The sequence below is a fragment of the Sarcophilus harrisii genome, chromosome 4 (assembly GCF_902635505.1).
Source record: "Sarcophilus harrisii chromosome 4, mSarHar1.11, whole genome shotgun sequence".
Classification (NCBI taxonomy): domain Eukaryota; kingdom Metazoa; phylum Chordata; class Mammalia; order Dasyuromorphia; family Dasyuridae; genus Sarcophilus; species Sarcophilus harrisii.
Genome location: NC_045429.1, coordinates 410693903 through 410706891, shown reverse-complemented (window position 1 = coordinate 410706891; position 12989 = coordinate 410693903). Strand labels below are relative to the sequence as shown.

At 34.2% G+C, this 12989-nt stretch overlaps 1 protein-coding gene across 6 annotated transcripts in view; it reads left to right on the top strand.

Moving 5' to 3' along the window:
* Positions 1 to 12989, top strand: part of WDR47 (WD repeat domain 47) — a 74763-nt gene that overhangs the window by 49019 nt on the left and 12755 nt on the right. For all 6 annotated transcript variants that reach the window (XM_023503418.2, XM_031967199.1, XM_031967198.1 and 3 more), the window contains exons 8-12: positions 3602 to 3856; positions 7623 to 7698; positions 8484 to 8641; positions 9998 to 10167; positions 11052 to 11222. In XM_023503418.2, the coding sequence (XP_023359186.1) occupies positions 3602 to 3856; positions 7623 to 7698; positions 8484 to 8641; positions 9998 to 10167; positions 11052 to 11222 (830 nt within the window). The remainder of the gene's footprint in view (positions 1 to 3601; positions 3857 to 7622; positions 7699 to 8483; positions 8642 to 9997; positions 10168 to 11051; positions 11223 to 12989) is intronic.

Below are 12989 nucleotides of genomic sequence, written 5' to 3'. Positions count from 1 at the left end.
TCTATAGACCTTCAAGTCACTCCCCTTCCTTCTCCAAAGAGTTTGGTGCCTGGTTTATAATTTTTCTCTCCTCCCCAATTCTTGCTCTTATACTAGAGGACTTCAGCTTATATACTGATATTCCCTTAAACACCTAATCATTCCTCAACTTACTTATTTCCCATGAAGTACTTCTCTACTCTACCTCAGTCATAAACAGTCATATTCTTTCTTTTTTTTTTTTTTTTTTAAGTGACTTGCGCATAGTCACACAGATAGGAAGTGTCTAAGTCCAAATTTGAACTCAGATCCTCCTGAATTCAGGGCTGGTGCTCTATCCACTGTGCCTCCTAGCTGCCCCAATAGTCATATTCTTGATTTTGTCTTTACCTGCAAATGGATCACTTCTCTGACATTTCTTTATCTGATCCCAATCTGTTGTTCTTTATCCTTTCTGTGACCTCTTATGTTTGGACTCCTGTTTTTTCCCTATGACATTACTCCTACACTAGCTATACTGCCCTCCCTTCTCCTTTTGGTGAACCATTTCAACTCTAAACTCTTTCTATTCTTGAGTCACTTGCCTTCAGCTCTTTAGAACGCTCTTGATCTTGTCCTACCACATCTCAGCCTTGGATAATTCCTAGCATTCACTGCTGCTACTTGTCCACCTGTCTCCTCAATAAGAAAAGCATGAAATGTTACAGATTATATGCCATCATAAATTGACCTGGGCCTTCACAATGGCAAGGCAATCTTTTTTTTACTTTTCTAATTCATTATTTCATTCTTTGCAGCAGTTCTTCTAAACCTTTTCATCCCTCCTAAAATGCACTGTGGCTCCTTCTTTTCCCACCATAACAATTAAGAACTATAGCTCATATTTTACCAAGAAAAAAAAAATAAGATGTTCATTTGCTAGTTGCTCTTTCCTCTTCCCTCCTCCTTTTCTTATTACCTTATCCTAATCCTAATCACCCAGACACCTTCCACCATTTTCTGCACCTTCGCTTTGGTCTCACTTGGTGTCTGTGCCAAAGCAAACCCTTCTGCATGCAGAAATCTACCTTCTCTTCTCTAGCAGATTTCCTCCCTTTTCATCTCTACTCTCTCGTTATTTCCAGTCTCTGGTTGGGCTAGTTAGATGGAAGGATTTATTAGCCATAGAACAGGAGGTTGAAAAGAAATGATGTGAAAAGTCCACAAATTAGTTGTGTTCCTCATTAAACCAAGCTTTTACCATACTAGATTTTTGTTTTATATTTTAACAACATTGTCGTATTTAACGACATTTTATCAACATTGTCTTGGATGCATTTAAGTTGTGACTCATTATGCTGGATCCCTTGCTTCCATGACTTGTATTTAATTACTGTAGTCATGACCTGGTTTATAGCTGTGTAATTCATTTTTTGTCCCTATAGTGTTCTTTTCCCTCTTGAATTAACTGTTTTTGACAAATTACTTTTCTGCCTTGCCAAGGTTACTTTGAAATCAGTTTCATCATTTTAGAGCAATGACACTAAATTTGATAATTGATAAACTTAATATTTTTATAATTAATTTAATTATTTTACTACATGGTAAAATAATGCTGGACAAAGGACTCTTGAGACTCTAGGGTCATCATTAGGTGACATTGACTTTTAATTGTTCTTACATGTAATTCTGAAACTGGCTTTCTTATTACTTGGAGCTTAAAGTATAACAACTGATTAGAACATGATTATGTTCCAATCCTTCAGGGTAATATCCATTTCTGAATGAGCTTATAGAAATTCAACTAATTTTATTTCATGTATTGATTATTGTTAATATTTTTCTGCTTTTCTAGAAATTTGCAAACATAGCTGATCCACAATCATTTTTTCCCAGATAGTATACTCTTATTTAATAATTTGATATTTCATTGGAATTGCTGTATCACGGAAGAGTTGCAGCTTAGATATGTTTCTCATCTTATGTTATTTTTGTTTATGTTCTTCCATAAATCCTCCAAATGGGATAACTTTTAATAGTTTCTGGATTTTTCAGATTCCTCATTCTTTAATTTTTCCACTTTACTGCCTGCCTTAATTAGAAGTGCTTAGCTACTGTGTAACAACTTATTTGTTGAAACTGTTGCTTCTCCCATAATAAAAAAACCCCATCTTGAAATAAAGAAATATAATATATTCTCATTTGAAGAGAGATAATTCTATGAAAAAAAATTCTTTTATTCTGTGCCAGTGAATAAGTGGACACTTAGGTGGCACAGTAGAAGGAGTGCTGGGCCTTAATCACAAAGACTCATCTTCCTGAGTTTAAATCTGGCCTTCGACACTTAATAGCTGTGTGATGCTGGGCAGGTCATGTCACCCTGTTTGCCTCATTTCCCCATCTGTAAAATGAGCTGGACAGGAAACAGCAAACCATTCCAATATTTTCCTAAGAAAACTCTAAATGGTGACATAAAGAGTCTCACATGACTGAAAACGATTCAGTGACAACAGAAAAATAAACAAGTGGGTCTTAGTGAAAGACTTTGGTGAAAAGGACACCAAACGATTCAGGAATAGGAGATGAATTCAGATTAGGAAATTTTGAAAGAAGTAAGGTTTTGTTTTTGTTTAAATTCTTTGCAGTCTAGATCAATTTTCTTCCTTTTCATTTGTTCTCTGAGTAAATTGAAATTGGCTGCAGAATCTATTCTGTACCCCTCCCAAAAAATTAGTTTTATTTAATTCATTTTATTGACATTTTACTTTACCTTGAGTGCAATGGAAATTTGTTGATACCAAATGTGATATTAAAGGCCATTATCTTTTAATCATCTAGCAATGTCAGACTTTCAATAATATCCTTGCTCACTGGCTGGCTGGGATCTTGTGATTTTGTGGTCTGGGGCCAGTTTACACTCACTTAGCAATCAGAATAGTTGGGCCCCAGCATGAGTGTTTTCATTCTGAGAATGTTAAGCCTTCCAGGGCCTAGTTTCTAGGAATCTGCTAGGCTTGAAGTATAGTCTAGTAGTCTGGGCTAATACACCTACTGTTGGAGATTTGGCCTCTAGACTTATAGAGACCATGCCTTGGGGGACTAGTGATTAAAATTCATATAACTCAGTGTCTCAAACTAGCATCAGACCATTAAGGCCATGTTTCTACCACGTACTGGGGTCTGAATTGTGGTTATTTGTTCCCATCTTCTTGTCTGCCATCTGGCTATACCAGAGTTCCCTCTATATCATGATCAGGAGTTAGAACAAGATTTTAGTTGAACTTTTAATTTGAGTTTTTAAAAAATATTAACAATTAGCATGATATTAAATGGAACTTTCCATAAAAACTATTTTTTGTAAGAAAACATATTAAAATGAAGGAAAACCTTCCGCTTTATAGTTAGTTTGAATATTAAGATAAGTCATTTGAGAAATCTGTTGTTATTTGACATTAGTGCTATAAGAAATAATGACACCAATTTTAGTAAATTGACTAATAATTGCTTTTCATAATTGATTTATCATTTTCTAGTATGTAAACTTATTACAAATGACCTATGACAATTTTTTCTCTTTTTTTTTAAGGATTTCATCCTTTTTGAAGTGATGAATATATTTTGTTTCGAAATAATTGTCTTACAGATCTATTCAAAAGCTTGGAGAATTAAATATTGGTATGGATAGTCTTGGTAATGAAGTACCAACACTTGGCAAACAATGTAATGGAAGCAAAGGAAATGGATCTAACAACACTTCTGCTAATTTTGTAACACCTCCTCCAGACTCTACTCAGAGGATCACTCCAGATTTGCAAAATGTTAATACAAGCACTCCTCTTAACCATGCATCAAACCAGATTCCTCTTCTTGAAGAGTCACCTGTTCGGGGAAACCAAATGTAAGTACTTAGTTTGCTTACAATTAGAAATATTGCCATAAAACTGGCATGTAGCACTATCGGAAGAACTTGATTGCTTCCTTTTTGGAAGGGATGAAGATGAAATGCACTTGAGGCCTTTTTTGTTTCCACCCTTCTACTTCCTGTCACACATTTGAGATTAGCTCACTTTTAGCCCAAGACAGTATAATGGCCTTCAGGTCTAGGTAACCCCATTCTCTAAATGTTTTGCGGAGTTGATATCAAACAAAAAGTTATTAGTACAATTACAGTCGGTCAGAGCTCCCAGTTAGGAAAATTTCTCACGTTCAAACAGAGCTCATTGTCCTAATTTAATACTTTAGGTTTCTCTAACTCCCTGGCCTCCTTGTATTTGAAGCAAAATCAGGGTAGTTTCTTAACAGGTATAGGGAGGGAAGTTGGGGAAAAATAGACCTTTTTTAATGAGCTTTTCTCAGTCCTTGAAAAGATAAGTTAGTGTATAGCTTTGACCTTAGACCTGTTATAAGATGTTTGTATGACCCGATGGCTCCCTTCTCAGGCTAGGCTTATAGTTTCTCCTTTCAGTTGCCTCAGTACCTCTGTTTGTTCTTAGCTTGTCTTACTCAAATCTTAAACTGGTCTGGGAAAGCTACCTTCTCACTGCTTCTCAGTTCTTGGAAGCTCTAATTCATTCCCCAACTCAATCCCGGATTGCTGTCAAGGCTAAAAGGGAATGCTTGTTCCACTGAACTATAAATCTTAGTATGCCAGTTAGTTCTCAAACCCGTATCACATTGCTAACATTTTGCTAAGTAGATTATGTAAAGATATTATCACAGTGCCTGGCACATTGTAAAGCTCTGTGTTATCATTATCATCCTTATTGTCGTCGTCGTCATCATCATCATCATCATCATATTGTCCCATTGGTTGTTATGTTAGGTGCCCCATTCTATATTATAGCTTGAAGTCATTAGAAGATTTTTAGCCCTAACATTTTGCACGGTGTACAATCCACTCCCCCATCCATACACCTGAGTAGGGATGGAGAATAATCACTTATATAGCACCTACTTTGTACCAGACTTTGTGCAGAGTGCTTTACAATTATTATCTCATTTTATCCTTGCAACAACTATGTGCTGTTGTCATCCTCATTTTACAGTAAAGGAAATTGAGGCAGGCAGTAGCTAAATGACTTGTGTGTACTACATTTTATCTCTGTTGGAGACAGGGCTGTGACATCTGGACCTTAACTTTGTCTCTTGTTTGTCTCTATGACTGTGAGAAGCATAGAACCTTTTCATTCTTGGAATCTCTGCCTCAAGTCCTGGGTATATCCTGGCCTCTTTGTTTGCCAGTGCCTCTTTGTTTGCCAGTGCCTTTTTGTGGCATGATGGAAAGAGCTTTGGATTTAAAGCTCAGGACTTGGATCTCACTTTTGCTGCTTTATTGCCTGTGTAGCCTTGGACATATAACAGCTGATGGGGCTGGACTAGAATATGTCGAAAATCCTCTCCAGCTCTAATGCTTCCCAGTTCCTTCCTACTCTACAATCTTGATAAAAACTATATGCTTGGTCAAACCCTTTCCTGTTTCTGATTTTCATATTACTCATTCATAAGTACCACTAGGCCCACAGGTTGGTTTCATTCTCAGTTTCTTAGATCTCACTTCTTATTCATTTTCCCCAATCTATTTATACTTTTTATAACATGTTTTATATATGCCTTCTTGTCTTCTCTGATTCTGCCACTCCCCTGGTTCAAGTTCTCATCACCTCATGCTTGAACTTCTAGTAGTTCTGCTTGCTTCAACTCTCTCTCCCCACTCCAGTCCCTCCTTCATTTAGCTGTTAAAGTGTTCTTCCTAAAAAGCAGGTCTGACCATGTCATCCTCTTATGCAAACAAATCCAGGTCCTTCTAAATGTTACCTTCAAATTCAAATATCAAATGCTCTCTTTGGCTTTGAAATCCCTTGATAAACCTACATGTTACTCTAATTGCATACTCAAGGTCACTTGATTATACTGTGACCTGGCGACACTGGCCTCCTGATTACCTTGTTATCTGGTGACATGGGCCTCCTTACCATTCTTTGCCCATGACACTCCATCTCTTGACTGAGCATTTTCACTGACTTTCTCCCAAGTCCAAAAGAGTCTTCTCTACCTCTACTTCCTGTCTTACCTGGCCAAAGATTCTCTTCTGCAAGAAGCATTTCCTGATTCTCATGAATGCTAGTATCTTCCTACTAAGTTTACATCCACTTTATCCTGTATCTACCTTGTTTGTACATATTTGGTTGGTTGTATGTTGTCTCTGCCAATTAGACTGTGAGCTTCTTAATAGTATAGACTAAGTTTTTTTCCCTTTCTTTGTATCTCTAGTGCTTATCAGAGAGCATGGTACTTAGTAAGTGTTTAATAAATAATAGGTGACTGATTTGGTCAGAGTAGTACTTGCCTTCTTCTCTCTTGAAAATTTGGTTACTATATTTAACATACATTATACTACCTGCCATCTAGGGGAGGGGCTGAGGGGAAGCAGGGAAGAAATTGGAATAGAAGGTTTTGCAAGGAGCAGTGCTGAAAAATTACCCATGCATATGTTTTGTAAATAAAAAGCTATAATAATTAAAAAAAAAAACACATTTGGTTACTGACAAGCCAAAATGCATTTCCTTTTATCTTACCTAGTATCCCTTCCAAACAAATAAAAGGATAGGCAACTGCTTGTGGAAGAAAGTAGGGAAAAGCCTTTTTCTTTTTTGACCAGATGGGTCAGATTAAATTTCCAGAATATTACAGTGGACCAAATTCATATTTAGTAACAGTATTTTGGGGAACATAAAAAAAACCCATCAAAATTTTGCTATTTTCTTTCCCATTCACATCTTAGTCCCTTAAGTCCCTTGCAATATATACTTGCCTTCCAATTTTATCATCTAGTTAGCACTTACTTTGTCATGCCTCCTTCCTAGTGATAAACACAGCTTTTTCTGTTATCTCTGAGTCTTTTATTCTTTTCTGCCCATGGACACCCACCATCACTCTTCAGTGTTTCAGCCTTATGAGGATTAGGGGCAATTAGTCAGCAATCATTTATTGAACAAATACTATGGGTCAGGCACTGGAGATACTAAGCCAAACAAAGGAAATACTCCCTGCTCTCAAAGAATTTACATTCTATTGAGGAAAACAGCATGTATGTGTATAAATAGATACAAAAGAAATTCAAAATAATTTTTTTTTGGAGGGGAAAGCTGGAGATAAGAGAATTCTGTTAAGAATATACTAGAGCAAATACAGTAAGATATGGGTTAATAATTTTGGAAGTTGTAGCATTTATAGATTTGTCAACCCTGAGTAGTGTCAAAAAGGCTAATTTTTCTTTTTATACAACTGAGCATAAAATGTGTAAAGTACTTTGGAATTCTCAAAGCATTATAGAAATAATTGTTATCATCATAATAGTATCATAGTGTTTAGCCCAGTGCTTGGAGCAGTGTAGGCGCTTAATAAATGTTTATTGATCGATCATTATAATTTCCTGTTATGTCCATTTCTGTTATTCTTGTTTCTCAGCTAATTGGAAACTCTCTTATTTTTTAAATACTACCAGTATTGAAACATTATACTATAGTTAGAACAATGCTAGACATTTGTGCTTAATGAGTGCATGTTGACTGATCTAATAAAAATTAAGAGATTGAAAACTACAATTGATCTTGTTTCTGTTCTTATATTCAAAATGCACTGACTTTGCCTTTTTGTTCAAATAGTACAACAGAACATTGTGTCATTCAGCCACATTTTTCAGATTCTTCAGGTGCTCTATCAAAGTCAAGAGGTGATGAGGTAATACTTCTAAAAGTTTTCATTTTTTAAAATAATTAGTAATTCATTCTTCCTTCTTTGTTTAATTTATAATTGCTTGATGTGAGAAATTTGCTATTTGGCAAAGGCAGTCATTATTATTAGCAGGTTGTGGTTATTTCACTGACAATTAATTTCACTCCTACCCATTTTCCCTTTATCTACTTTGTGTGGTAACCCATCACTTTTTTACATGGCTGGATAGGAAATTTGTATTATCAAAGAAGTTTAATAGAGCAAATATGACAGTGTATGTGAAGTGCTGTGCAAACCTCAAAGCAATATATAAATTTGGGCAATTATTATGTAAGTGAATATATATATATATATATATATATATATATATATATATATATATATATATATACATACATACATGAAAATTCAAAGGAGCAAAAAATTATTACATAATTAGTTTTAAATACAAGAACAAAAATATTCTGAGTACAAAATAAAAAATATTCATAATAAATTTTCATGGAATTTTACTGAAAAAATAAAAAAACTCAATTTGATGTTATACATTTGTTCCTATATCTTGTTATTGTGGCAGAAGAAATTTATTTTGAAAAAACATGAATATTTCTGAGTTTAGTTTGTTTATGAACAAAGAAAAAGTATAAAAATTAGGGAAATTTGAACCTTATAAAATCATCTGATTTTTAGTTAATTGAGCTTTATGATAGATAGGAATCATACTTTAACATACAATTGAAATATATTTAAAACTCAATATATATTTAATTTTTAAAACATTCCTTCTTCAGGGAGACAAGTCAAAGAAGCAGTTTGTTTGTATTAACACCTTAGAAGACACACAGGCAGTTCGAGCTGTGGCTTTTCATCCAGTTGGTAATTTGTATGCTGTTGGCTCAAATTCAAAAACCTTGAGAGTATGTGCCTATCCAGAAGTCATTGATCCTAGGTATGTATATATGATGAAACTCAAAAAGATTAGTTATCATTGTTTTAATATTTTAATTGTCATATTGGTCCTTTTCAATTGTCATTGTTGGCTTTCCTACTTAGTTTTTCCTACCAGTTGTTTTGTATTAGTTTTTTTTTTTTTGCATATAAAAATACCTGAAATAGATGTGTCTGATTAACTTTATAAAATAATCTTCATAAGGATAAGTGAACATTAATTTTAAAATATTATTTATGTCTTAATAATACATGTGGATTCAATTGACTATCAGACAGAGTAACAAAAATAACAATAGTTATGGGAAGTTGGGTTGCACAGTGGATTGAGTGCTGGTCCTGGATTCAGGAAGACCTGATTCAGATTCAGCTTCAGACCCTACTTGTATGACCCTGGACAAGTCATATAAACCCGTTTGCCTCAATTTCTTCATCTTTAAAATGAACTGGAGAAGGAAATGGCAAACCATTCTAGTATCTTTGCCAAGAAAATTCCAAGAGTTACTAAAAGTTGAACATAACTGAAATACAATAACAACCACAAAAAAGAATAATTTATATTTTGTATAACATTGCATTTTAAGGTCTGCTACTCTGTTGGAATGTATACTGACTGGTTTACCTCTCGTTTGGGAGCTCCTGGGGGGGTCATCATATTGATGCCAGACTTTTGTGTGGATATCTAATTGGCTACAACTTATAACTGATTGTTTATATGTGAGAGAGATGTAATATCTTGCTTGATATTTGTCTTTTTAAACATATAAACTAATCATTTTTAAATTATTGTGATAATTTTTTTTAAAAAGAAAAGAGATTTTGTTAGTAAGATGGTATCTAAGTGGCATAGTAGAGTTCTGATCTCAGAGTCAGGAATACTTGAATTCACAGATGCTTACTGGAAGTATGACTGAGCAAGTCAGTGTCTGTCTATAAAATGGGGATATTAATATCATTTTCCTCACAGTATTATTGTGAAGCTCAAATGAGATCAAAGCACTATGTAATTCTAATTATTACTTTTATCATTGTTCATAGTATATCACATTTGCTCAGTGAGCTGTAAAGCTAGCTGTGGATGAAAGAAAACTTTTAAAGAAGGCACCTAGATTTTGAAATATCAAAAAAAAAAACTGTCAACCAAAATCAGGTCTGATATAAGATTGTTCTGACCCTTTTATTATCTAGAAGCAATATTAAACCAGAAATGAATTTTAATACATTAATAAGCATTATTTCATAAAGTGTTATTTTGAGCTACTTATCAACAAGGAAAATATATATATGTGTGTGTGTGTGTGTGTGTGTGTGTGTGTGATATATGGTTACTACATCACAGTTACTTTTCTCTTTCTAGTGCATATAGCTCTCCCAAGCAGCCAGTGGTACGATTTAAGAGGAATAAACATCATAAAGGATCAATCTACTGTGTAGCGTGGAGTCCTTGTGGCCAATTATTAGCTACTGGCTCTAATGATAAATATGTCAAAGTACTGCCTTTTAATGCAGAGACTTGTAATGCAACAGGTAGGGCACAAAAATTTCTTATGGATATATGCTTTTAATTTCTCCCTTGTACCTCTGACAAAATGCTTTTTAAAAATTTTAATTGCAAGTAAGAAAAAGCTTAGCTTATGCTTAAGAGTTATCTTTTTTTCATTTATATACTTTAAATTTGACAAGATATTGTTTGAGCCTGAATGTATTGTTTTAACTAATTATCCAGGATTGTACTAATAGAGGATTAGTTAATATCTGATTAGTATTTCTTTTCTTTTCTTCTTTTGGATGAGACTTAAGAATATAGCAGGAGTTCTGTAAGCTTTCAATTCCAGTGAGGTGAAAGAGGAAGGGAAGGAAGAGGAAAGAGGATCAATAATACTATTATAAGTTGCTAATGAGGACTAACCATAAAAGTTTGGTCAAATCAAAAGGTGCTGTTAATTTGAGTCTTTTTTTCTACTTATATACTTTATTTATTTATTTTTTGCTATTGTGTCATTCTTTAACATTTATGAAAAATAGTCCTTGATTTCTCAAGTTTATATTGTTATAATTTATCCAGGGGAAATTAATTGGATTGTAAAATCTAATTCTAAATTTAAAAATATCTTGGAGAACCCCAGCTATGTGTAATGGGATGCATAAGATTTAAGATAGTTTTATAATCTCATGTTATTACACTAATATGCAGTAGCATTCCTTAAATTCATAAGATTTAGCTCAGATGAGCAAAACAGGAACCCAAAACAAGTTAAATGATTTCCATAAGGTTAAGCAGGTAATAGTAGAGCAGAGATTGAATCTTAATCATTTGACTCCAAAATCACTGTTCTTTTCCTCATATTATGCTGTCCCTCTGCCATAGTTCTTATGTTTTTCTTTTTCAAAAATTTAAATTACTGTTTCAGGACCTGATCTGGAATTCAGTATGCATGATGGGACCATTAGAGATTTGGCATTTATGGAAGGTCCAGAAAGTGGTGGAGCTATTTTGATAAGTGCTGGAGCAGGAGATTGTAATATTTATACAACAGATTGTCAACGAGGGCAGGGCCTTCATGCTCTGAGTGGTCATACTGGTATGTAAAGCTTGATTTTAGTTGTTTTATAAGAGCTAGTTTGTTTTTTTTTAATATTTATAACTTTTTATTGACAGAACCCATGCCAGGGTAATTTTTTACAACATTATCCCTTGCACTTACTTCTGTTCTGACTTTTCCCCTCCCTCCCCCAGATGGCAAGCAGTCCTATATATGTTAAATATGTTACAGTATATTCTAGATACAATATATGTGTGCAGAACCGAACAGTTCTCTTCTTGCACAGGAAGAATTGGATTCAGAAGGTAAAAATAACCTGGTAAGAAAAAAACAAACATGCACACAGTTTACATTCATTTCCCAGTGTTCTTTCTTTGGGTGTAGCTGCTTTTGTCCATCATTGATCAATTGGAACTGAATTGGATCTTCTCTTTGTCAAAGAAATCCACTTCCATCAGAATATATCTTAATACAGTATCGTTGTTGAAGTATATAATGATCTCTTGGTTCTGCTCATTTCACTTAGCATCAGTTCATGTAAGTCTCTCCAAGCTTCTCTGTATTCATCTTGCTGGTTATTTCTTACAGAACAATAATATTCCATAACATTCATATATCACAATTTACCCAACCATTCTCCAATTGATGGGCATCCATTCATTTTCCAGTTTCTAGCCACTACAAAGAGGGCTGCCACAAACATTTTTGCACATACAGGCCCTTTTCCCTTCTTTAGTATCTCTTTGGGGTATAAGCCCAGTAGTAGCCCTGCTAGATCAAAGGGTATGCAGAGTTTGATAACTTTTGGGGCATAATTCCAGATTGCTCTCCAGAATGGTTGGATTCATTCACAACTCCACCAACAATGCATCACTATCCCAGTTTTCCTGCATCCCCTCTAACATTCATCATTATTTTTTCCTGTTAAGAGCCAGTTTTTAAAAGTTGTTTTGCAGTTATTGCATTTTTTTAAAATTTGCAGTTTTAAAAAATTTACTTTTTATTTTAATAAGATAGCAGCTAATTCATCCTGGTTTTTCTTTTCCATGTCCCCTTCTGAACCTTTTTTTTTTCTTTTGTATATTTTTCTGGGTTTTTTTGGGTTTTTTATTTGCTATTTATATTTCTTGCATAGTTGTAGTCTTGGTATGTTTGGGGGGGATTTTGTTTGTTTTTTTCACTGTGTATTATTTCATATTAATCTTAATATGTCTTTTATTCATATTTGCTTTTATGGTATAATACTTTATTATTTTCAGATGCTATCATTTATTTAGTCATTCCCCAGTTGTTGTACACTTGGTTTGTTTCAAGTTAAGTCAATAAGTATTTAGTAATGAGTAAATGTTTACCAAGTGCCTGTTATGTGTCTGTTACTGAACTAAGCACAAAAATGCAGATGATTTCTAGGTCTTGTATATCCAGCTCTTCTGAGTTCCAGGTTTTGTGTGTGCGTGTGTGTGTGTTTGCTAGTTAGTTGCCTTTTGTGTATCTCTAATTATACGTCCAGTAGACATCTTAAACTTAATATATCCAAATAAAACTCATTGACTTTTCTTTGAGACCTTCCCCTCTTACTAGTTACCTTTTTTCTGTTGAAGGCATCATCATCCTTGAAATTACCCAGGCTTGCAACTTCACTGTCATTCTCAGATTACTCGTTTCACATATCCATTCTGTTATTATATCTTCTCATTTCTACCTTCACAACATGTCTAACACATAATTCTTTTCCCACACTCATACAACAGCTATCCTATTCCAATGTCTTACCACCTCTTACTTCGATTATTGTAATAGCCTTCT